Source organism: Gracilinanus agilis, chromosome 5 (genome assembly GCF_016433145.1).
Source record: "Gracilinanus agilis isolate LMUSP501 chromosome 5, AgileGrace, whole genome shotgun sequence".
NCBI classification, from domain to species: domain Eukaryota; kingdom Metazoa; phylum Chordata; class Mammalia; order Didelphimorphia; family Didelphidae; genus Gracilinanus; species Gracilinanus agilis.
In genome coordinates this window covers 253,948,899-253,976,100 of record NC_058134.1, presented here as the reverse complement: position 1 = coordinate 253,976,100, position 27,202 = coordinate 253,948,899, and the positions used below count along the sequence as shown (strand labels likewise).

Genomic DNA, 27,202 nt, shown 5'->3' with positions numbered 1-27,202 from the left:
TTAAGAAAGAAATGGAAGAACAGCTAAAAATTCAGATTGTTAGAAATGCAGTCTTAAATTAAAGAAGATAGTGAAAAATAAAGCTGAGTAAGTAGAATGGGACCTAAGGGTAGAGGTTTTAAAAATTGATCATTTAGTCAACAAACATTAAGTTCTAATATGGGACAGCTTACGTGGCTCAGTGAATAGAGAGAGCTAGGCCTGGAGACAGGTGGTCCTTGGTTTAAACCTGGTCTCAGACACTTACTATTTATGTGACCCTGGACAAGTCATGTAACCCCCATTGCCTACTACTCTTTTGACTTGAAACCAATACTTAGTTAACAATTCTAAGAGAGAAGGTAAGGATCAAAAAAAAAGTTCTTGCTATGTGTTAGAACTGTGACACATGTTGGAGATACAAAGAAAATTAAAAACAGCCCTGCTTTTGTAAAGCTTGTATTTTAATAAGGGAGATGACAAGCAAATTCAGTGCACCCTGCACACCTTCTCCTTTTCTGTTCTTCAAAGTCAGGGATTCAATAAATAAGCTTTAAAACATTTTTTTCCAGCTGTTGAGTGAAGGATGGTTGGAGAAAGGAGAGATTGAATTTAAGGAGATTATTTATGAACCTATTACAATAGTCTAGGCAAGAGATGGTAAGGTTCTGAAATAAGTTTATGGCAATTGAGTACAGGTGAAAGAATGCATGCAGGAGAGATTGCTGAGTTAGAATGAACAGGAGTTGGTAATAGATTCCCCAGCTGATGTTTGGAGGGAGGGAGAAGGATGCATGTTAACTCTGATGTTTCTAGTTTGGATGAGTGGGATCAAACAAGGATTCTTCTTTTTCTCATTTAAAGCTTTTTATAATATAGCCTATTCTTATCTCTCCAGTCTCTTTATAAGTTACTCCCTTTTGTGTGCTTTTTGTTCTAGTCACCTTGGTCTCTGTACTGTTTCTCACATATGGCCCCTCATCTCCCAGCCCTATGTCTTTGTAATGGTTTTCTTCCATACCTTAAACACCCTTCCTTCTTGATTTTGCTCATTTGAGTCCATGGTTTCCATCAAGTTTCAAATCAAGTGTCATCTTCCCCATGAGACCTTTCCTGGTATCCATCAACTGGTAGCGCCTTCCCATCCAAGTTTGCCTTGTTTGTACTTTTTGTGTCTTGCATGAACAAATTGCTGTCCCCATTGGGGTGTAGGATCTTTGATGGTAGGGGCTGTTTCATTTTTTCCTTTGTATCTAAACAATTAGTCTAGTGCCTGACATAACAAACACAGAGAAATGCTTGTTGATTGGTTTTTGTTTTTGCTATTAAAAGTAGAGAAGTTTTTCAGATGGGTAGACAATGAGTTCATTTCTGGATGTGTTAGTTTGTGAGGTGTTAGAGGGACAGTTGTGGTGATGTAGTGGTGGTGTACGCAATCACTATATAAGCCTGGAGCTTAGAAGAGAATTGGGGCTTGATAAATAACTGTTATAAACTTCTGCATTGATATAATATTTTAAACTATCACACAGATGAAATTAGCAATAGAAACCACTTAGAAAGAGAAGGGAAATGAAAAGACATTTCTGAGTTAACATGTCTTAATTTATGTTAACTCATGTGTAAAGGGAGGAATAAGTAGGAAGGAGAATATAGAAGGTAACCAAGAAGATGAAAAGGGGAGAAAAAGAACAAAGCCAACGTTACAAGAGCAAATGGAGGTGAGGTTTTCTGTAATGTTCAAGAATTATTAGTTTATAGCTGCCACCAAATTCCTGCTCTGATACCTTATCTTGTGTGAAAAAGACCAACAAGAATGGATCAGATATAGATAACAGAACTGACTGATGGTGTAGACTCAAAACATAGTCTAAAATGGTCAATATCAACATAGTAGGTTTTCAGTGGAATAGTCCAATACTTTGTTTTACCCATGTTGTTTAATATTTTCTCAATAATTTACATGGAAGAATAGACATCATGTTTAAAGCTGGCACACACTAAATGCCAGAGTCAAGTGCCAAAATTATCTTGACAGGCAAGATAACTGGGCTGAATCTAGTTGGCTAAAATTGAATTAGGATAAATAGAAAGTTTTACCTTTGGATAAATAAATATGGCTTTGATGATCTCATCAGCCCCTGTGAATTTACTTTCAAAATCTATATAGATGATTTATCTATATATCTAACATTCATATCACTCTCGAGGTGTAGTCCTACTTTACCAACTATTTTTTGAATATCTCAAACTGGATATCCTACAGAGATCTCAAATCCAACACGTAAAAGAGAGTTCTATAATCTTTCAAATGTGTTCTTTTAAAATAGTTGTCATTTTTAGAAATTGTTCTTTGAATTCTGTTCACTTCATTCTTTATTAGCTCATAGAGGTCTTCCAATTTTCCTCTCCAAATGTCCATATCATTATCATAATATTCCATTACATGAATTTACTTAGAATTGTACTAGGTGGGTTCTCCCCTAATTCCTAGTTCCTAGTTTTTTGCTATATATTTATGATATCTCTCTCTCTCTTTCTCCCCCCCCTCTCTACACACACACACACACACACACACACACACACACACACACACATATATATATACACACATCTCTAAAAGAAAGTATACTTTTAGAGATGTTTTTTTCTTATAGGTCCTTTTCTTTGTCCTTTTATCTCTTTGGGGTATATGCATAGAAGTGAAATTCCTGGATAAAGTAATTCCAAATTGTTTTCCAAAATGTGACTATCTTAATTCAGAGCTCTTCCAATGTTCCAAGTTGAACCACTTCCATTGTTTCAGTGTACTTGTTTTTCTATTGCCTTGGCAACTTTTGTCATGGTCTTTTTGTGGGTCATCTTTACCAGTCTGATAGATATCAGGTGGAATCTCAGAGTAGTTTTATTTGCATTTCTCTAACTATTAATGAGTTGGGCCATTTAAAAATATGATTGTAGACACCTTAGATTCCTTCCTTTGAATATTTCCTATACATATCATTTGACAATTTGTCTAATGTGGAATAGCTCTTACAAGTTTCAATCAGTTCCTTATATATCTTGGATATAAGACTTTCATCAGAGAAATTTATTGCAAAGATTTTCCCTTAGTTACTTTATCCCCTTCTAACTTTAACTACTTTGATTTGATTATGCACCAAAAATTTTCTAAATGTTATATAATCAAAATGGTCTCTTTTATCTTCAGTGATCACCTTTATTTCTTTTTTGGTTATAATCCTTTTCTCACTATAAGGTGTTGGTTTATACTTAATTTGTGAGAAACTGCCTTTCAGTTTTCTCAGTATTTTTTTTTGTCAAATAATGAATCCTTATTCTAGCAAATAGTATCTTTGGATTTATTGAATGTTATACTATCATATACATTTGCTGTTCTGTTATCTATATCTAATTTGTCCCACTGATTGACCTCTTTCTATTTTTTTTAACCAGTATCAAATCTTTCTGATTATTACTATTTTGTAGAAGGGTTTTGAGATCTGGTTCTGGTGGGCCCTTTTTCTTCCCACCATTTTTCATGATTTCCCTTAAGAAACTTGACCTTTTATTCTCCTACATGAATTTCATTATTTTTATCTCTTGCATTCTAAATTAATCCTTTGATAGTTATATTGCTCTGATGCTGAATAAGTAAATTAATATTGTCCTTTTTTATTTTGTTGCCTACACTAGGCAAGGGATATTTCTTTAACTATTCATATCTATCTTGGTGTAAAGATTGTAGTTATATTCATGTAATTGATGAGTGTCTTGGCAGGTAAAAAATACAAATAATATGCTTTTAAAAACAATAAAATAACATGGTTTTTTAAATAAAATGAAAAACCAAACAATTCAAAAGGAAAAAATCAAATCAAAATTGTTCTATTTTTCCTTTAGTAACCTGGATTTTTTACATTTTTTTTATAAGTATTCATCTTTTTCTTCTGCTAGCATCTATATTAGCAAATACCTAAGCAAAATATCTTCCAAAATTTTTCTCTATTACCTTTTCAATTATTATGAATTTTCCTTTTTAATTGATGATTTTGATTTAATTTTTTCCTTTTGAATTGTTTGGTTTTTAATTTTATTTTAAAGACCATATTATTTTACTGTTTTAAAAAGCATATTATTTGTATTTTTGCTTTAGATTTTACTAAAATTTTGTTAACCTCTTATTTTTAGAATTTCTATTTTACTCTCTAGTTATAAATCTTATCTGAATCTTACAAATTTTTGGCATGTTGCTTCATTATTGCATTTTTCTTTGATGAAATTTTATATTATTGCTATATTTAGTTCTTTAATGCACCAATTCATTAGAGACACAGTGGGTAGAATGCTGGGCCAGGAATCAGGAAGACCTGAGTTCAAATCTGACCTCCTACATTTACCAGCTGTGTGACCTTGGGCAAATCACTTGTTTGCCTCAGTTTTCTAATTTGTAAAATAAGCTGAAGGAAAGTCAAACCACTACAGTATCTTTGCCAAGAGAGAATCCCAGAAAAAGGTACAATCAGAAATGACCAAAAATGACTAAACGAAAAGAAGATATTTTGTCTCATTAATTTTTAATGATTTCTTCAAAGTCCCTTAATATAATTTTTATTGCAATGATATCAGTATATTTTTGTTTAGAATTTCAGTTTTTTTATCTCATATATACATAGTTATTAGCATGTTGTCTCTACTGTTATAATGTGAGCTACTTTGGGGCAAGGATCATTGCTCTTGTTCCTCAGCTCCATTAAAAAAAATCCCCAGCATGAGAACATTGCCTGGCACATACATCCTTACTAAATATTTCTGATTAACTGACTGATGGCTTGACTGACAATATGGTAGAGTAATGGATAGACCGGTATTGTTTTGGAAGAAGGTTTTTTTTCTTCAAGATAAATGGTGGACTCTAAGCATAATATGAGTCAAAAGAGTGATGTAGTAGTCAAAAAAATTTACATGCTTGGGTTGGTTGGGTGACTCAGTGGATTGAGAACCAGACCTAGAGATTGGAGGTCCTGAGTTCAAATGTGGCCTCAGACACCTACTAGCTGTGTGATCTTAGGCAAGTCATTTAATCTCAATTGCCTAGCCCTTACCATTCTTTTGCTTCTGGAATCTGTGCTCAGCATTAATTCCTAAACAGAAGGTAAGAATTAAAAAGGAGGCAGATACATAACTCCTAGGAATAAGAAAGTGATCATTCCATTGCTCTTTGAGTTAGACAGGCACCATTTGGACCATTGTGTTCAGTTCTAGGGACACTGATTAAGAAGAGAATTGTGGTTAGATAGTATTTAGAGGAAGGAAGTCAGAATGGTGATGATTCTTTCCTATATCTCATAAAGATCAATTGAAGAAATGGATACTTCCGTTTTGGAAAAGAGAAGACTCACGAGGAACATGAGAGCTGTTTCAGAATATTTTATGGGTTGTCTTGAAGAAGAGATAATAAGCTTGTTCTGACTTGACCTCAGGGAACTGGAAGAGATTGATGGACTTTGCAAAGAGGCCAACTTGGGCTCAATGTCTTCCTATTAGAGCTCCCTCAAAGTGGACTGCATTGCTCTGAAAAGTGATGAGCTTCTCCTCCTTGTAGATCCTCAAGTAGAGATTGGGCAATTATCTATTTGTTGTATGACAATGGGCAGTCCTTTTGTGTTTGAGCTCAATTTGATGGTTGCTGAAATCCCAGCTCTCAAATTCTGTGATTCTCTGGAAAGTTCCTCGGGTTCTCAAACCACTATGCCAGAGGAATATAAATCCTGGCCGATCCAGTAAGCAGGAAAATCTTAGATTACAAGGCAAGGCTGACTGTATATTGTTTAAGCACCAGCCTGGCTAAGACCAAAAAAACTCATCATCAAATGGCCACTGGGTCATGAGGTTTTTGGCAGTAGGACCCTCAAAAGCTGTCTACTAAGTTAGAGAGGACTTGGGATCTGTCCAACTAAAGGAAGAAGCATACCAATGAAAATCATAGATCACTGGATTATTGAAACATGTTATGACAAGACTTTTTATTTGGGGTAAAGGGTCAGAGTCTATGTTTTAATACAGTGTAGGAAATTTCATGTTTAGAAAACTCTCTCTATCTGTGCTGATGGACAAAATTATTCTACGATTTGTAGTTAAAAAAAGTTACATGAAAGTTGAATGGCTTAGCCAGATCTTCACAACTAATATATTTCAGCTGTAGGATTTGGGAGGCTATGATCTTAGATTTAGAGGTGAAAAGAACTTCAGTCTCAGTCTATCTAGCCAAATTCCTTCATTTTAAATATATGGAAAATGAAGTCCAAAGACCTTAAATCGGTGGTTCCCCAACTTTTTTGGCCTACCGCCCCTTTTCCAGAAAAAATATTACTTAGCCCCCTGGAAATTAAAATTTTTAAAATTTTAATAGCAATGAATAGGAAAGATAAATGCACCTGTGGCCATCACCATTCCCCTGGATCGCTACAGCACCCACCAGGGGGCAGTAGCTCCCACTTTGGGAATCACTGCCTTAAATGATTCAGGGTCACACAACTAATGTCTAAAGCAGGATTCAAAACCAGATCTTCCTGACTGAATGCCTATGACTCAGATTGTGCTAAATCTGGGGCTAGCTCTCTATATCCTATGCCACATTACTTTATGTACTTCCCAAGCTTTGACATTATTGTTAAATGATACATTCCATGTTTTTCAATTAATCATAGTGTTACTTTTATTTAATCTATTAGTCTATTATTAATTATTCCTCATGAATTTGTTTATTATCATCAGATGCATCTGTTATATAATTTTGTAATTCTTATAATTATTCATATAATTTTTTTCTCTAATTGTAAATTAAACTTCTATTATATTCCATATGATTTCTAGTCCTAATTGGGAATGCTTATATGTATACACTGTAAAAATTGCTTTCCAGACCAAATTTCTGATATTTTAAAAATAGAAGTCTATATACTTACATATGTTTCTTCCTTGAAATGCGTTTCATCTACTTCAACTTCATATTATCACTAATGATATTTTGTATTTGTCAAATCATGTCTACTTTCTCTAGGTAATAGTACTAATAATTTTAAATACTCTTAAAAGATGCTGCGTGCCTCTCCATTCTTTTTTCACCCTTAAAATGAAAATTTAGAAGGCAGTTGGGTGGCTCAGTGAATTGAGAGCAAGGTCTAGAGATGGGAGGTCCTAGGTTCAAATCTGGCCTCAAACACTTCCCATCTGTGTGACCCTTGAAAAAGATAATATTGGGAATGGGGAATAATAATAAACTGGGACACACTCACACCTCACAAGGGAAAAACAGACAGAGGAACACAGGTAAACCAAACAGGGATGTGAAGTTTGGGAATGGCAGTTGGTCAGTAACTGCCAACCTGCCAGTCAGGGAAAACCAATGAAGAGGGTTCTTTATGACTAAGAAGAGACGAGAAGTGCTAACAAACTGGGTTTATTTGTAATAACTGAGGGAAGTTGGGAGAGGGGCGTTTCTATTCTAAAGAATAACCTAATAGTTTAAATAACTAGATTTCTAACTAAGCTTGTCTCTAAGTAAACTAGGAGGGGCTGAAGAGGGTTCTCGCAGTACAGGTCCAGAGATGCTCCAAGCTGGTCAAAGATGTTACAGGACAAGTTCAAAAGCAGCCAGTTAATCCAAACCCTGCTCTAGGGAGTAAGGTAGATAAGTCTGCTGTTCACCAACAGATAACCCAGTCGTTTCCTCAGCCTAGGCCACCATGTTTCCTTGAAGAATCTTCTTCTCAGTGGTATCCCCACATGGAATCCCAGCCACAACATCTCCTTTCCTCCAGCTTGGTCAAACTTCTACATCTTTTCAAAATCCCGGCTTCATTCCATTATAGGACTCTTAGGTCTTTAGAGTCAACCTGGCAGCCTGGATGCTAATGCACCCTGGACAAGTCACTTAACCCCCATTGCCTACCCTTACCATTTCTGTTTTAGAGCCAAAACATAGTATTGATTCTAAGTCAGAAGGTAAGGGTTTAAAAAAATTGAAATTTATTGGAACATTTCTAGCCCCTGTAAATGATGCTAATACTTTTTCTTCATAAATATTTACTCCTGGGGGCAGTTAAATGACTCAGTGGATTGAGAATCTGGCCTAGAGACAAAAGATATTAGGTTCAAATCTGGCCTCAGTTACTTCCTAGCTTTGCGACCCTGGGAAAGTCACTTAAACCCCATTGCCTAGACCTTATGACCCTTATGTATAGGAACCAATAAAAAGTATTGATTCTAAATCAGAAAGTAAGGGTTTAGGGGACAGCTGGGTGGCTAAGTGGAATGAGAGTCAAGGCTAGAGATGGGACATCCTGGGTTCAAATCTGACCTCAGTCACTTCCCAGCTTGTCCCCTGGACAAGTCACTTGACCCCCATTGCCTAGCCCTTTCCACTCTTCTGCCTTGGAACCAATACAGAGTATTGAGTCCAAGATGGAAGGTAAGGGTTTAAAAAAAAGGAAGGTAAGGGTTTAAAAAAAAGGAAGGTAAGGGTTTCAAAATAAATAAATATTTGTTTCCACATTAGATAGGTATTGACCTGTGATTTCATTCATTTGGCAAACTTCCAGTTGGATGAACTCACTCAAGTAGTGGAGATTGGTGTTTTCCTTGCAACCTAGAATTTAAAAAATATTTATTACATTCCACATTTTCAAATTACATGTAAAATTTTAATATTAGTTTCTCTGAATTCCCTTTCTTCCTCCTGCTAATCCTCTTCTCCTTGAGAAGGCAAATGATTTGACATCAATTATATATGTGAAGTCATGAAAAACGTATTTCCATGCTTATTAGCAACCTAAACTCTTTAAGAGCTATCTAGAGCACTGACTGGTTCAGTAATTAGTTCAGGGACATGTAGCCACTGTGTGTGAGAGACTTTGGATCTAGATTCTTCTGTCTCAAGACCATCTACCAGGCTCTTACGCCAAGCTGTCTGCTCCCTTGTTTTTAACAATCATTTCAATTCAAAAGAGAACAGTCATTACCTCACTTATATTCTTGTTCTTCTTCCTTATTGAAAATAAGACATAAATGCATCATTAAGCATGAAAAGTATTTTGGGGTTGATTGTGCTCAAATTACCTCCATGGCTCATTTACTTTATCTCTATGTAATTAGGGTTATATAAAAAAGACAATACTTCTCTAACATATTTAATGTTAGTGATGTTAATAAAAAACAAAAGCTAACTGTCATTCTATTAGTCTGAGATCCTTAGTGGTAAAATAGAAAATCCTCATCCTGGCAACCAAAACCTTCTACTATATGACATCCACATACTTTCCATTATTATTTCATATTATTCTCTACTTCATGAATTCTCTATTTTTTTTAAACCCTTAACTTCTGTGTATTGGCTCCAAGGCAGAAGAGTGGTAAGGGTGGGCAATGGGGGTCAAGTGACTTGCCCAGGGTCACACAGCTGGGAAGTGTCTGAGGCTGGATTTGAACCTAGGACCTCCCGTCTCTAGGTCTGGCTCTCAATCCACTGAGCTACCCAAATGCCCCATGAATTCTCCATTTTTGACTACCTTCAGGAGTTATCTATACTCCAAGAGTTCTTAAGGTGACAGGTCAAGTGTCAATTTTCAAGGGTCTAGCAAGAGTTGTGGCAGAGCAGATCTTCCTCTGTCTTACCAGAAGGGTTGTAGTTGGTCATTTTCTGCCTTACTAGTGATCATTGCCAGGAAGACCTGTGTTCAAGTCTAGCTTGTGATACAAACTGGCTATTGTAAACATGAACAACTTACTTAGCCTTTATGTGCTCTAGGAAACTCTTTAACCATATAAGTGGCAGAGAAGATGCTGATTTTTATAGATAAATGGAGTTTTCTCATCTAAAAGTTGCCTAAATCAAGGGAATTAAAAGCCACGTGTGCCTCATAGGGTGCATAGATTTGGGAAGAGGAAAATAGACTTGATGACAAAAGTGAAGTGGCAAATTTTAAGTTCTTTCCAAGGGACTGAATATGGGGATTAAAGTATAGAGTGGAATTAGCAGGAAGTTTTGGTGGAAAGACTCCCCATGGCAATGCTTTGATAAATCACCCAACATGGATAAAACAACTGATTTCTGAGATGCTTTCTTTGTTTTTTGTTTAAATATAAATGCAATATTCAACAAATATTCATTTAATATCTAATATAGGCAAAACACACTTCAGGGTTCAGGGTAGATTGACAAAGCAAAAATAAAATTATTTTAGGGGGCAGCTGGGTAGCTCAGTGGAGTGAGAGCCAGGTCTAGAGACAGGAGGTCCTAGGTTCAAATCCGACCTCAGACACTTCCCAGCTGTGTGACCCTGGGCAAGTCACTTGACCCCCATTGCCTACCCTTACCAATCTTCCATCAAGGAACTAATACACAGAAGTTAAGGGTTTAAAAAAATAAAATAAAATTCTTTTTTAACATGGAACCCACTGTGGGGCCCAGGGATCTTGTGATGTGATCTTCTACTGAGAATACTGAGAAGAGACCAGCTCTTTGCTCAAGTCCCATACTAATTTCCATCCTGGAGGAGCCTGGTCTCTAGAGGTCAGGTGTGATAATTTTTCTTTGTAGTCTTTTGTTCTTTATGCTCTAAACCTAAGACACCCATGGAAAATAGCCTAGAGTTTAAGCTTGAATCTTATCTAGAGTCTTCTCCAAAAGGTATTAGAAAACTACTTACGGTACAATATAGATCAAGTAAGAACAGTTATTTATCTAATTGACACAAAAGAAAAGCTCGTAACATAAATTATTCATAGTAGAATACATAGGTTCTATCATAGTGAGCACGAAATTTAAACAAAAATTGCTACTGACTAAAAATAGCTGTTACCCTTTTCTTTATTCTGAGCAACTTTTTATTCAGAATATTTGAAAATGATCCTCCCAAGTATACTTTATCTGATTCATCAAATCTTTAAAAATCACATCAAATTCTAGAAAACTTGGAATTCTACACTTTCTCCAGTTTTAAAGTAATATTTGTAATTATAGCTCATTCATTTTTCTTAGCTCCAGGCAAAGTGGTCAATCTCACTGTGGAGACCTTCAATTATTCAGCAGTCAATCTAATTTGGTATTTGCCTCGGCAACCAAATGGTAAAATCACCAGCTTCAAGATTAGTGTCAAGCATGCAAGAAGTGGAATCATTGTGAAAGATGTCTCTATTAAGGTGGAGGACCTCCTGTCAGGGAAGTTACCAGAATGTAATGTAAGTATCGTAAAATGCTTTCCATATTTTGATCATTTCCAAAAAGTTGTTTTATTAAATTTAATGTGCATCTATCAATAGCTATATAATTCCCCATTTTTAAAAAAATAAGGACCTCTTTTTTCTAATGCCAGAAACTTCCATGGATCCCATCTTCTCCCATATAGTAGCAGTCATGCTATTTGGCAAAAATATTTTTTTAACATAAAAATACTTTTTGGATTCCTTCCAAATAGCAGTCATATGATTGGAATCTGTTGACCAAGAATTCATGATAACTTTTATATCACAATATATATCATTATGGCATGGCGACTATGCTGAATGGCAATAAAGTAACCATGAATTTAGTAATGTTTTAAAAGTAATTTATATTTTATTATAATAATGAAATTCATCCAAAAGCCAAACACTATTAGAAAAATTTTTTTAAATTGCCAAAGTATGCCCCAAAGAGAGGTAATGTTGTATTATAGGTATACCTGATTTCAAGTTCCATTTCTGATGCACAGACTGTGTCTCAGGCCAAGTGATGCTCTTTCAGTGACCCAGAAAACTCTTTAAAGTGAAGCAGAGTTACCAGGCTTTATTGGTAGAACAAGTTTCCTCTTGAGGGGTTCCTTATACTGGTGAAGTCATAAACCTGTTCAGATGGAGGGAAAAGTATATTAAAAGATAACAATACATATGTGAGGGTTATTTGTTTGTTTAGCCTTTGGAAAGTATGTCTGAAAAAAAAATAATGAAAATGATGGCATTTGGAGTCCTGGACTCAATGGAATAACTTTGTAACCTCCCTCAGGACCATAGTCCAAAGGTTGCAAACCACTGTCCTATCCTATTGGTTTTTGTCTAAAGTAAAAGTGATTTTGTGATGCGAAATATGACTACAGTGCCTTCATTCAAGAAAGTTATAGACGAGTCTGTCATCCAACAAATTAACTATTCGATATATATTTATAAGCCACGTGCTATTTTCTAGGCATTGTAGTTGGCCCTCTGGGTAAAAAGACAACAAACAAGAATCTTCTTTTTGAGGTTCAACTAATCTCTTGGGCAAAACAAATATACATATAAAGACACGTGACAATTAAACAAAAAATAAAGCAACAAGGACATGTTTGGAGTTGAGTGGAATGTAGAAATTGAGGACTTCAGGAAAGGTTTGATGCAAAGTGATATTTGAGTTTCAAAGAAAACTGAGGATTTTTAGTGGGTAAGGCAGGGAATACAAGTACCTATAATCACAAAATAACATATATGGCTGGGGACTAAATAAAATGCTATAAGAGACTTAAAGAGGGACGGATAACTTCCAGATGGGAATAAAAACAGTTGGGAGCAAGATTGAAGGAAGGACATTAAGGTCTAAGAAATTCTTAGCTTCATTCTAGATTTAAAAGAGGTAAAAATTAAGCCGAGTGAAAGTATCCTTAGAATCTTACAATATATTTGCACTTATTTGTGATGTGAAAAATATTTATTCACATATGCATATATATCTGTATATACACACATAAACCTATCTGTACACATTTACATGTGCATATATACATATAAACAAATAAATATAACTTGGGATTCTAACCCTGAGACATTTTGCATGATGATATAGGAGATTTCTAATTGGTAGAGAGAAAACTGACAATTAGAAATTAATTAAACAATTATTAGTAAACATTTATTAAATACCAACTATGTGTCTTCCTTTTGAAACTAATTTTTATTTTATATATGCATACTTATATATTTTCATTTTCATTTTAATTCATATTTTAGATTTTAGATTTACATTTTACTATTCATAAATTTATATTAAAATTTACAAATACATATGCATAAATCTATGTTTTATAATGTACATCTATTTATATCTATAATTTTATATTTTACATCTAAATTTATAAATACACATTTATTTAGACTATATTTGAATGCTGTTTCCTCCATTAGACTAAAAATTTTCTGAGAGAAGGGACATGTTTCTCCCTCCCTTTCCTTGTCTCTTCAGAAGCTAGTAGAGTGAAGCCATAGAGTAAAAACTTACCAAAGGCAATCCAAATTATGTTAAATTTATTAAAATAGACATTTGTTTTTAAGGTTTACAAAATGCCTCATGGCCATAGGCTGATTTGATCTTCACAATAAGCTGGCGAGATAGGTATTACAATTACCACTTATTTCTTTATTTTTTACTGGACCATATGCTTTCATCTGGATGATGAGGTCTCTAAGGATCTCCCTCTATTCCCTGAGAAGAGCAATTGAGATAAACCTACTCTGCAAATTATATAATCTTAGAGAATTGACTGGAACAATGAAATATTAAGTGTCTTGTTCATGGTCACATAGCCAATAGTATTGGGGTGGATTTTAAACCCAAATATTCTTGGCACCAAGGTCAGTTGTTTCTCTACTACACCGGAGTTCTCAAAGTGAGATTCTGGCCCTCTGGGGGCCACATCTTTATCCTAGAGGTATCATAGATTGATCCCCGTCCTGTGAGTGACAAAATGGAAATATGGGTAGCATTCAACCCTCATGATAACACTTGCACTGATCCTTCAACATTCCCTAACTTGGCTCCTCTCTGCTGTATGAATGTCCAGATTTCCCCTTTCTGAGACCACAATCAGCCCCTTGTGATTCCTAGGCATTTGCCGCAACAACTATGTAACTGCCATTGGGAAAATTCCATTCTAAGCCTCAACTCCCATATGACTTTATAGCTGTGGCAAGCGCCCACTAAGAAAGCATTCTGTCCTGAGCATGATGAATGGTTAGCAATAACTTGCCTTCCTCCTTTCCATTTTGGCTAAGACAGAATGAGTCATACGGAATGATTAGGCATGAATGGGTTATGATCTTCATTATAGAAGTCATTAAATTATCTTCCCTTTCAAACTTCCCTGTTAGATTTAAGGGACTTATTATCCTTTCAGTCAGGTTCTTACAATTTCAGCTTTGCTTCTCCACTTTCTTTCGACCCCTAAATCCAACTAGTTGCTGATTCTTATTCTTTCTACCTTCACATCTCTTAGACTTCCCCTTTTCTCTTCATTCATCATCATTCAAGCTCTTGCCCTCTTTTGGACTAGTGAAGTGGTCCTAAGTGGTCGCCCAGCCTCACATCTCTCCCCTCTCTAATCAGTGCTTCCCAGAGCTATCAAAATGGTTTTCCTAAAGCAATATTCTGATCGTGTCACTACCTTACTCAATAAATTCCAATACCTCCCAATTTACTTTAAGACCAAATATAACTTTATCCTAATTATTTTGCATTATTTATTTATTTAAATGAAAATTAGTTTTCTCTTATATTTAGATGTATTAGATAGACATATTAGATACAATTAGATAAATCTTAAAATATACAATAAAACTTAAAATGCACATAATCACTAGTACAATAGCGTTTGTATATAATTTATAAATAAGTAAATATATAATGTGGGAACATGCTCATATAAATATATGTACATATATTTAGATCAGTAATCATATGTTGCATATATCTTTATACCTACATATAGATAGATGTATTACACATTGGGTTTTATGATCAAAATATTAAGAGATCATTGTCCTCGACCACATTGCCTCTCATCATGCAGCTATTATTATTCTCATTTTATACATTAAGAAACTAAGGTTCTGAAACCTTAGATGATTTAAGAAATGATCAAACAGCATTTAAGGATTGGAAGGGGACTCTCACCTATATCTGAGTCTAATAGATGGTAGAGAATATTGTACTGGGAATCTGGATATCTTGTGTTCTAATCCTGTCACAGACACTTAGTTATGGCATGAACCTAAACAAGTTACTTGCCTTCTCTTAGCCTCAGTTTCCTCATCTATAAAATGGGGATACTAATAAATCTTACTGACTCTTTGCCCAGTTCTCCATCTTCTCACTGTGCCACCTTAGCTGACTCTAAATGAGATAATATAAGTAAAAGTAAAAAGAAAAGTAAAAGACTTTGCAAACATTAATTCAATATAAAAATACTGGTTTATTTTTAAATCTCAAGATCTTAGGGAAATGCTTTTCACTATATTATGTTGTCCACAGCCTAAGCTTAGCACAATGCCGGTTGTATGTACTAAGTGCTTAATAAAGAAATATTTATGGACTGATTGGTTGATTGACTTTCATTGAGCATCAGATTATAGTAGACATACCATTACATTTATTTGTTTGCTTTTCCATTTATATCAAATCATTTTTGTTCAATAGGAGAACAGTGAATCTTTTTTGTGGAGTACGACCAGACCTTCACCAACTTCTGGTAGAGCTACATCTCCTCCCCGTGTCACATATATGCCCAGTGCTCTGGCAATGAGTCGAAAAAGTTCTGTGTGGAATGAACCAATCAGTTTTGTAGTAACTCACCTAAGGCCATACACCACATATCTGTTTGAAGTCTCTGCTGTTACTACAGAAGCCGGCTACATTGACAGTACCATCGTCAGAACACCTGAATCAGGTATGTGTTTTTTTATGGGGGTCGGGGAATGGGAAAAGGAAAGGGAGATGGAGAAGGACTTAAACTATGGAAAAAGCCGATATATATTTTTAAATGAATCAAAATGATTTCATAATACTTTTATTTAAGTTTTCTTTATTGGTTGTTTTTCTTTTCGAGGTCATTCCTTAAAACAACAACAAAAATTTCTTAATAACATCTGATAAAGCAACTTCAAATTTCTGAGAATCTTTTCAAGTGCTAGTAAGGATATAGGAAATACAGATAATATCAAAAACAAAACCAAAAAAGATAGAAAGAAAAAAGAACAATTGAAAATAGGTTTCTTTAGTCTAGGTCCTTTGAATATAACTCTTACCATTTTGAGATCTTCCTTTGTTCCTTCCTTCCCTTCCTTCATTCTTCCTTTCCTTCTTTGTTTTCCTTTCATTATATTAATAGTATATTAGTAATTCATTTTTTTAAATCAAGGAGTCTTACTCAAGGTTCTATGATCTTTTCCCAAAATATATTTTTATAACTGGGTTTCAATATATTTGTTTGCTTTTGTAATCTTATATGTTGTGGTTTATTCATTTAAAAATTATTTATTAAATTTATTTTGAGAAGAGGTACACAGGTTTTTCAGACTGCCAGACCCACAAATAGTTGAAGAATCCTGTTCTAAATCCTTTTCTGTAAAAAGAGAATTGACTACAATGACCCCCTTACATTCCTAATTTATTTTTTGTTGGCTCTATAAGTTAATGAGTATAGGAAATCCCAAAGAGGAAACTCCCTTTAATCAATGCAGTTTCTCAATTTCTCTGCAAATTATAATTTTAGCAAGTTGTCTGAGGCACTGAAAGTGCAAGTGAGTTTCCCAGGATCACTCTGCCAGTATATTTCAGAAGCAGTACTTAAATCCAAGCTCAGTATTCATCATGCCATGTTGTCTTTCATGGATGGTCCCTTGCAACTCTAAATCCTGTGATCTTAGCCTTTGTCATTATTTTTGCTCTTCTCAAGGCCAACAGTACTCTTGGTAATCCCATTTATAAAGTCTTATGGATTTCAATATAAATTTTAAATGCATTCATTTCTTGATGCAAAAAATATTTTGCCTAAGATTTTCATGTCTATTCAGATTGGTACACTTCAGATTTATATATTTTGTAACCAAAGTAGTTATGAATCAAAAGTTATTATAATCCCTGTGTCCTGTATACCAGCCATTAGTCATTTTAACGCTGACTAATAGTATTAGAGATCAAAAGAAAAAAATAATTGATGAAGCAATTCGACTTTAATCCCTAAAAATGTTTCAAGTAACAAATCATTTTTCCCCTATGGTGATTAATCATTCATATTTGACATTTATCTTTATAAAGTGTTTTATTTTGGATTTTTGGTTGTGTGAGTCATCTTTGAATGATATTATCTCCCCCATCATCTTTCTTATTCATCAAAGCTAGAAATGATTTTATTAATGTTAGATTTAAAAAAGTTGAAAAAACTTATTTAGATAAATTTAACTACCTTTCCCAATTAAAAGTCTTTGTGCATAAAATATTTGGCAAGAAGCATAGATTAAGCAATAGAAGAAATAAGTAATATTGCTTTAGATAACTAAAGTCTCATGTCTAACCATGCCCCTAATTTTGAAATACCTAATATTGATATAAGGTATAAACAAACCTGCCAGTGGTAGCCAGGAGCTCAGTCCACATTTCTGCTATGGTTGTTAATAGATCCATCAGTAAACATGGCGTCATTGGTTTTAAATGTGTGTTCAAGCCATTGGCTGCTTTTCAGAGATAATGCAACAAACCACAAGTGTCATCTGGTTGAAATGTATCTAAAAATTACTTCAGAGATAAAAATATCAGTAAAATTGAATTATAAGACAATTCATAAATAATATGTGCCCTGTTAAAATATCTACCATAATCAACACAAATGACAAATTAGTCTGACCAGTCAGGAGTTTTATAACCTACAGGACAAAGAGGAAGCTGAAAAGTGGAAAAGGAAATCGAGGATGGAGCCTGTTAGAGAAATCCAAAGAGTGGAGTTGGATAGGAAATGAAAAGATGGCTGACCTGGACGTGATTCTTCTTCTTCTTTTTTAAACTCTTACCTTCTATCTTAGAATCAATACTGTGTACTGGTTCCAAGGTAGAAGAGCAATAAGGGGTAGGCAATGGGGGTTAAGTGACTTGCCCAGGATCACCCAGCTAGGAAGTGTCTGAGGCCAGATTTGAACCTGGGACTTCCTATCTCTAAGCCTACCTCCTAATCCATTGAACCACCTAGCTGGCCCCTGGATATTCTTCTTAATTGAAAATCCTCTGAGGAACTCTTCACTGTCTACCCTCCAAGGAGAGGGAGGAAGGGATCCCAGGAATAGAGGACACTGAGGAAGTATGAGGTTTAGGGCAGAAGTGACCTTATAGGTTGAAGATCCTGGCCATGTTGGAAAAGTCTAGAGGAGTATAGCTAGAAGAAAATGATCATTAACAAATTTTACTTTCAGACTTTTCAGGTTGATATGGTTATTCTTCTCTTTTAAATATATATGTATATATATTGATAATTTAACATATCTGTCTTTCTCTGTCTCTCTATCTCTATCCCCCATTGAAACTCCATATTCAATTCTTATTTATTATGTAAAACTAATTAAAACTCTTTAATATCAATAAATACCAATGATGTGTTCATGCTTTTTTTCCCCTTTTTTGTAGTCCCTGAAGACCCACCACAGAATTTGGCAACAGGCAACATCACAGAGAACTCTTTCTCTCTTTCCTGGGATCCACCAAGTATAGTAACAGGAAAATTTAGCTATAGAGTGGAACTGTATGGTCCAGCTGGTAAGCCCAAAATACTTTTATGGTCACCTTTTAGGGGAAGGACCATGATATGAGGTAGCTAGGTGGAATAAGGAAATTTGAGACCTTTTAAAATGTTTTATTGAAAAGAGAATGTAGCCACGCCGTGCAAAATATAATCTGTTTAATTCATTAAGTAATGAGGTAATATAGCTCTGAATACAGTTTTTCTTTATTAGGAACAACAGAGAGACTCAGATTTCCTAAAATCATCTTAGTTGGGTTGCTCATTTGCTATGAAACCCAGAAATTCATTTAGTCTTAAACCTATGCCTAGATTTTGAGGTTGCTTTTAAACTTTAATAAATGAAAAACAAAAAAAGGGGAGGAGAGACACAATTGTTGGGACTTAATAATGGATGGATTTTAGATGACTTGAAAGTTGATTGGCTGAACCTATTTTGTTTCCCAGACATTTGTGACCTTTTTTGTGTGTCTGCTATGATATCCAGAGGCAGCTAAAAATAGTGCATTGTGTAGTACATGGAATGTGTAGTCAAGAAAGAACTTGAGTTCAAATCCAGCCCAAGGCAGTTACTATATGTGTGGTGACGATGAACTTACTTTTGCCTCAGTTTCCACATCTGTAAAATGTGAATATAATAGCCCCTTCTTTCCAGGGGAGTTGTGAGGATAATATCGCATGTCTGAGATATTCTGTTAAGAGTAGATCTGGTAAATTCAAAATATCAGTGCAAAATGAAGGCTTAAATATGAATAAATAAAAGAAAACACTGAATATGACAAAGAAATAAATGCGTTAGCCCCAAGAACTGTAAGAGTGGCAGGAAAAAAGGGAAAAAATTAAAATAGAATTAAGGAAGAAAAATGTAAATGAGAACAGAAAGTTTAAAGGAGAAGGGGGCAATCTGTCTCTGATATTAGTCTCCAAAAATATGAAATGGAGCCAACAGAACTCAATGATTCTATGAAACATGGAATACTATAACAAAATAAAAATATTGAAAAACAGAAGAAAATATTAGATAGTTCTAGGACAACCAACTTAGCAATCAGATGAAAAATTATTAGATTCCCTCAGAACCATAAACAAGCAAACAAAAATCCTTGAGATCATATTTCAAGAATTTACAAGAAAACTTCATAGAGCTTTCAGAACTTGAGAATAAAATAAAAAATAGACTCAAAAAATTTAAAACTGTCTAGAAATGTTACTGTCAAAATCCAGTAGTATTAGGTAAAGAAAAAATATTATAAGCAGCCAGTAAGAAAATGTACCTTGAAACTACAGAGAAGATAACTGAAGACTTAGTAGCAAATATATTATAAGAAAGAAAAGACTGTAAAATGAAATTCCAAAAGGCAAAATGTAAAGGCATTTAGCTCTACAATTAGGAATCTCTACATAGTAACAAGTAGCAGAAGGAGAAAACAATGCCTCGATATTTCCTCCTGGCATTATTTTTTAAATCCTATTTTATTTTATTTTATTTTCAGTTACCAAATCTCTCCCTTACATTTTCCTCTCCTTCACTGATTAAAAAAGGCGGAAAAATCCAGACTTGTTATAAATATTTGTAACCTCAAGTAAAATGAATTCCTACACTAGGCAGCTGATGTTTTTATAGCTGCTGTTAGTTTGGGAGGGTTTCTCTCAGATAGGATAACCAACTTGGTTGTTAGCTAATTAAAATATAGCACGAATTTCCAGAAATAGAGTATATTTTAATATTTTATTTATATGTAATAGAAAAGAGATTATTGTGTATTTAAAAGATATTTATACATATTATTCAGCACTCAACTGCGTATATAAATATCTTTTAAATACACAATAATCTATTTTTACATTGTATAGAAAGAGAAAACAATGATAGCATATTTTTTTACTTCTCCTTTGGTTAATTGCTCCTTATTAACTATCCCCCCCCCAATTAAACTAGAATACTCATCTAACACTGGACAGTTTAATTTCAAATCTATCATGCAACCACAATATAATTTCCAACTTTTGATACTGCCAACCATCAGTAGGAGTTTTGGTATAAAAACAAAAGCTATATAATTGTACATTAGATCAGATTATTGACCATATTGTATTGTTTTAAATTGATGGTATACTATTTTAAAATAATTAGCTGTTATTATTAATTATACTTCAGTAGACTGTGAAATCAATATGTAGGTATGTATTATTTATACATATGTAATAGAAAAAGGATTAACATTTTCATCACTCCACTTGAGACTAGCATTCAAAGTCATATTGACCTTGTTCATTGTAGGACTGACTTCATAAGCTTATAACATGTGACTTTTCTTATTTTTAGGTCTAATTTTGGATAATAGCACCAAAGACCTCAAGTTTACATTTACTAATCTTACACCATTTACAACATATTATACATATGTTGGTGCTGAGACCAGTGCAGGGATGGGACCCAAGTCAAATCTTTCCATTTTCACTCCTCCAGATGGTAAGAATAATGCTAATTTTTTTAAAATAAGATTTCCAAAAAAGTGATATGTGAAAATTTTGGGGTAGTAAGTAAAATATAGAATGTATAAACATTATTTTATTGGAAAGTTGTGTAAAGCTGTGAGGTCTAAATCAAATAGAAACGGATCCCTGTAGTTTATTTATTGACTTAGAGAACCACAAATTAACATTATTTTTGTTTTATTATAGTTTCATTTATTTTAAAAAATATTTCCCAACTATAATCTTAATCTGGTTCAGACTGCACTTGAGAGTTTTATATCAATTTACTAATTTAATAGAGTCAGTATGATATGATGCAAAAAACACCTGGGATCAGGAGACCTGGTTTTCAGCCCTGCCCTTCTCTGTGTCTCTGTCTGTTTGTGTCTGTCTGTCTGTCTCTCTCTTTCTCTGTCTGTCTGTCTGTCTGTCTGTCTTTCTTTCTTTCTCTGTCTCTCTGTCTCTCTGTCTGTCTGTCTGTCTGTCTCTCTCTGTCTTTCTGTGTCTGTCTGTCTGTCTCTTTCTCTGTCTCTGTCTCTCTGTCTCTCTCTGTCTGTCTGTCTCTGTCTGTGTCTATCTGTCTGTCTGTCTGTTTCTCTCTCTCTCTCTCTCTCTCTCTCTCTCTCTGGCTATTTCTGGCTCTCTCTCTCTCTCTCTCTCTCTGTGGTTATGTGACTTTCACAGGGTCCTAGAAAGTGTCTGTAGTAATATTTGAACTAAGGGCATGTCATCTCCAGGCCAGGCTTTCTATCCACTAGGTCACCTAGCTGTCCCTAAGTCTTAATATCTATATGATTATTGACAAGATAGTTTTTCAGAGCCTGTTTCTTCACCTATAAAATATAAGAACATTTGTTCTACCTAACTGTGATGACTATGGAGAGAAAAACTGCTTTGAAAAATCTTAAAACACTAAAGAAATGAACTTTCATTATCTCATTATTCAGTTGCCACAGATATTTGCAAATTAACTATTTATGCCAAACCTCTAAATATATTATAATTATGCCATAGCAAATCCGTAGCCCCACAGTGGCCTCCGACAACATTATAGTACTAGTAGATGCAGAGAAAGTTTGGTTCTGCATTAGTGGAAGGAATTCCCCCATCAAAGCACTCTCTATATCATGAGATCATAAATCCAGAGCAAAACACACACACACACACACACACACATAGTGACACAATTTTTTTTAAACAGGAAAGAATAACTAGAATATCTAGTATGCCTTTAGAAAATTTATCTACACTTTTGTATAATGCAAAAAACCCTATAAATATGTTGCCTGTTACAACAATAATTAGCACTGTCAATTATGAAATAAAATAATATTGCCTCTAAAAAGGTAAGTATTGCCTGTCTGAATTGCATACCAAATAGTTGTTTAAAAATAGATGGGTGGGAGCAGCTGGGTAGCTCAGTGGATTGAGAGCCAGGCCTAGAGACGGGAGGTCCTAGGTTCAAATCCGGCCTCAGCCACTTCCCATCTGTGTGACCCTGGGAAAGTCACTTGGCCCCCATTGCCCACTCTTACCAATCTTCCACCTATGAACCAATAGACAGAAGTTAAGGGTAAAAAAAAATACATGGGTGCCAACAAACAGGAAGTGTATTAAACAAAAAATATTAAAAGAAATCACACATTTATATAATTAAGAAGGTAACATATATTCCATTTCCCTCTTCATTCCCCAGATTTACTAACAGACTTACAGACATGCTAAAGTATTGAACTGAATTTCTTGTCTTCTTGGGGATAATTATGCCAGTCCCTCTTCTATTTGGGGTAATAGTCATTAGAGGGTAAGAACCAGATTCAAAGACCCTGATTTTGACCCTGACTTTGTTACTTACTACTTGTATGATCCTGGGCAAGTCATTCATCTGCTTGGCTATCCGTTTCCTCATGTATTAAAGAGATCGATGCGGTGAGATCGACTGCCCCTTCCTGATTTAAAATCTACTGTAAAGGTTTTGTTTTTCTCTAGAAATTTTCAGATTTGGGGAAATAACTTGATTCCAGAAACTGTCAGATACAACATAATTGCTAACATATGCCAAAATAAGAAAAAATTATTTTTTTTTTGGTGGGAGGACAGAGAAAAACAATGGACATGTAACTAGAAGAAAATTGTATACATTTGACCATTAGATGGCAGCAAATATTTGGAAGTAGACAATTCTTTCTTGAATCTTTACATACACACACTATATGTATATGTACATGTACATATACACACATACATATATACAACACACATGTACATACACACATATAATGCACACATGTATATATGCATATATACACATACATATATATAATGCACACACTGTGTGTGCATTATGTATATGTATGTGTATGTGTGTGTATATTATTCGGTCTGTAAGAACTTTAAAAATGTTAAGGTTTTTTTTTTTCTTTCAACAAGAGAGAAATTTAAAGTCCATTTACTACATTGGAAAGATGAGCTCCATGTTTTATAGTCAATCACCTACAATTTTTTACTGAATCAATTAGCATTTACTAAAATGCCTACTATGTGCCAGACACTGGAGATACAAAGAAACCCCCTAGATCTGTCCCTGTTCTTAAGAAGCTCACAGCCTAATAGGAGAGATGTAAACAATTTTATAAACCTTAAACTTCATACAAATGTGAATTTGCTTTGTCTTGTTTTTATTTGAGTGGTACTGTGACCTAAAGGGCCGTGAGATTGGAGGAGGAGGTCCTTTCTCCACTTGTTAAGGATTTTCTTCAATGCATACGTATTTTGTGCCTTATCTACTCCTCCCTTCATATATTTATTTGTAAGATACCCAACATGGCTTAATAGGATATCTGTTCTTGAAAAGTAAAGGAAATACTCCTAACTAAGGAAAGGAAGTCACAACCTAAGTCCCATTAGCATTACTTTACCTGAAATAATTAATAATTTTATTTTAAAAAATCCCTAGCTGTCTCTTAGAACTAATACTGCATATTGTCCCCAAGGCAGAAGAGTGGTAAGGGCTAAGCAATGGGAGTTAAATGACTTGCCTAGGGTCATACAGCTACAATGTATCTGAGGCCAATTTGAACCCAGGACCTCCTGTGTCTAGGCTTGGCTCTTAACCCACTGAGCCAACTAGCTGAACTCAAATAAATAAATTTTTTTAAAAAATAATAATAACTTGACTATTAGTGTCACATATTAAGGAAAGACTATCTTGCCTTGACTTGAACATGTTACAATTTAATGGCCCCTCTTAAAATCACAGTCAGATTGTGATATTTTAGTATTTAACTAGTGCAGATAAACTAGCCATGCTGAACACAGGGAAGAAATGTAATGACATCGAGTTCAGGGAATGTTGGATTTGGAGTCAGCTGCCTTAGTCTCATGTCCAGACTTTGATATTTCCTGTGTGATTTAAAGGAAGCCAATTATTTTTCCCTTATCTAAAAAATAAGGTGGTTGGGCTCTACTACCTCCAAGATCCCTTCCAACTATAAATAGAACTATCCTGCGAGTTAAATTTCTTCTCCAACTGTTTTTCTTTTATGCCATTATTTGGAGGTGAGGATTCTGGGGTACCTTACACACGTAGTGAATAAGCATTTAAATAGTGCCTATTCTGAGCTAATCATTTTACAACTAGTATCCCATTGCATTCTTACAAGCACTGGACAAATGAACTCATTGCTACTATGAAAAAAATCACTTTTAAGTATTATCTCATTTGATTTTCACAAACACCCTGGGAGATGAATGTTTTCACTATCTCCATTTTATAGTTGAGGAAACTGAGGCCAGTAAATGGCTGAGGTTGAATTTGAACTATTTTCCTGACTCCAGTTCCAGCACTGTACCCACCTAGATATCTGTATCACCCAGCTTCCTAGGTGACACCTACTGCTAGATGTGTGACCCAGGGGGCAAGTTATTTAACCTCTCTGAGCCTTGATTTCCTCATCGGTAAAACGAGAAGGTTAAACCTGATGTCGCCAGAGTTTCCTTCCACCTCTAAATCTAGAATCAAATGGACCCATTATCTCTCCTTGGCTCACCGTCCACCATCAATTTCTTTCTTTTTTTTTTTTTGTTTACCATTTCATTGTCTTCTAAAAAATTAATTTGTTACATTAAAATACACAGATATCTCCTCCCCTCCTTCCTCCTCACTAGAGAAGGCATCACTTGATGAAAAGATCGATGTATATAAAAACTACGTCTCTTACTTATTTCTATTTCTCAGTTCTTTCTCTGGAGGTGGACATACTCCACTCATTCTTCAATCAATATTTCTGCCCTTTATAGTGTTCTCTTAGTTCTACTTGTTTCCCCCTTCATAGTTTCCTGTAGGAGCCCAATGGTTTGAGAACCGAGCCTACAGACATAATTTTATGTAGATCTTTCCATGCTTAAAAAAATCTGTTCATTATCTCATAATCATATGCCATACCCTTTGACTCAGTCAGCATTTCTACCATTTTCTCTTAACAGAAGAAAAAGTAAATTGATTTTTAAGAGCATTTTGGTCACCCCCTCCTGTGTGTACTTTTTGGAATCACAGTGGATTTTGTTACTACATATAACTTTTCATATATGGCCAAATCTATTGAATATGTTTTCAGATAGTATTAAAAGAAGTAGAGAAGAAGCTATTTTCTGTGCTTTAAATGTGCCTATTTATGTGTAAAAATTGATAAGATAATTATAGCTCGCTCTTAACTCTTTTTCAAGACAGCCCTCTCTGTCCTCCTCCTTTCCAATTTGTTATTCTACTTCATTTTCAATCACACTAAAAATAATAACACTTTAGGTTTTGTTTTAATACTCTATAATTCTATATTATTATTGATAGTCTAGGGCTATTCTGCTATTTTATCTTTAGAAGGAGTGGAAAACATCATGATTTAGTGGGAAAAGTATTGAACTTGTAGTCAGGGAATCTAAGATTAGATCTCAGCTATACCATTTACTTCCTGTGTGACCTCAGACCTTTAATTTCTCTGAATCTCAGTTTTCCCTTTTGAAAAATAAGAGAATTGGACTAGATGATTGCAAAAGTTCCTTCACACCGTGGCTGCACGAACCTTAGCTTTTTTACTTCCTTACACATGTTGTTATTATTTTAGTCATTTTTCATCATGTCCAACTTTTCATAACTTGATTCGAAGTTTTCTTGGCAAAGATACTGGAGTGCCATTTCCTTCTCTAACTCATTTTACATATAAGGAAATTGAGATAATCAAGGTTAACTGATTTTCTTAGGGTCACACAGCTACTATTAATGCCTGTGGTCCAATTTGAACTTAAGTCTTCCCGACTCCAGGCGTTGGCCCTCTCTCCACTGTGCCACCTAGCTATGTGTTCTTTATCCATATTGTTCAGTCACTTTTTGTTTGTGTGTTACTCTGGGACCCTGTTTGGGGTTTTCTTGGCAAAGATAATGGATGGTTTGCCATTTCTTTCCCCAGGACCATATTGGTATTTAATGAAAGATTCTTGAATTTTATACAAAATTGATAAGGTTGCATCATGATTCCAATGTACCTGAAGAATCAAAACCAAATATATTGGGGGGGTGGGTTTGAAAGGATATTTTTAAGGTGAATCAGACCGTTGTAGAGAATGATGGGGAATTTTATTTTAGAAAACACTCATGATATTAGTCCAAAGGTAATTGTCACAAGAATTCGTTGACTCACAGTTAGGAAATTTCTCTTTCTTTAGTATTGTTATCTCTTTTCTTTTATTCCTAATGTATTAGAGGTTCCTTGAGTACAGGGTTTGTGAGCATTTTTTTTCTTTCTTTTCATCACTTCTCCCTCTACCATATTTCCACATAAAGAATACCTCACAGTCCCCCTTTCAGTTGAAGAGGGTATGTTGCAGAGATGTTTGTAAAAATAGTACTTCAGTTTAGATGTATTGATACATGACTATACTCTTGTTTCAGGAGGAAGCTTAGTGGTAGACCACTTTAGTCAGGAGTTCTGAATTACTATGAGGATTCTTTGGATGTCTGTGCTACGTCTGGCACCAATAAGATAAGCTCCTAGGGGCCCTGGGCCACAAGGTAACCTAAGAAGTAGTAGATTGTCTCAGGTCAGGAAGCAGGAGAACTGGTTAAAGATTATGTGCTATTGAGTATTGGTACAGGTGGTGTGCGTGTGTGTGTGTGTGTGTGT

General features: G+C 34.7%; 1 protein-coding gene across 1 annotated transcript in view; it reads left to right on the top strand.

Moving 5' to 3' along the window:
• The window catches only part of PTPRQ (protein tyrosine phosphatase receptor type Q), a 354,830-nt gene that overhangs the window by 76,203 nt on the left and 251,425 nt on the right, over positions 1–27,202 (top strand). The window contains exons 24-27 of the mRNA XM_044679179.1: positions 11,021–11,220; positions 15,461–15,710; positions 18,437–18,565; positions 20,875–21,021. Coding sequence (XP_044535114.1) covers positions 11,021–11,220; positions 15,461–15,710; positions 18,437–18,565; positions 20,875–21,021 — 726 coding nt within the window. The remainder of the gene's footprint in view (positions 1–11,020; positions 11,221–15,460; positions 15,711–18,436; positions 18,566–20,874; positions 21,022–27,202) is intronic.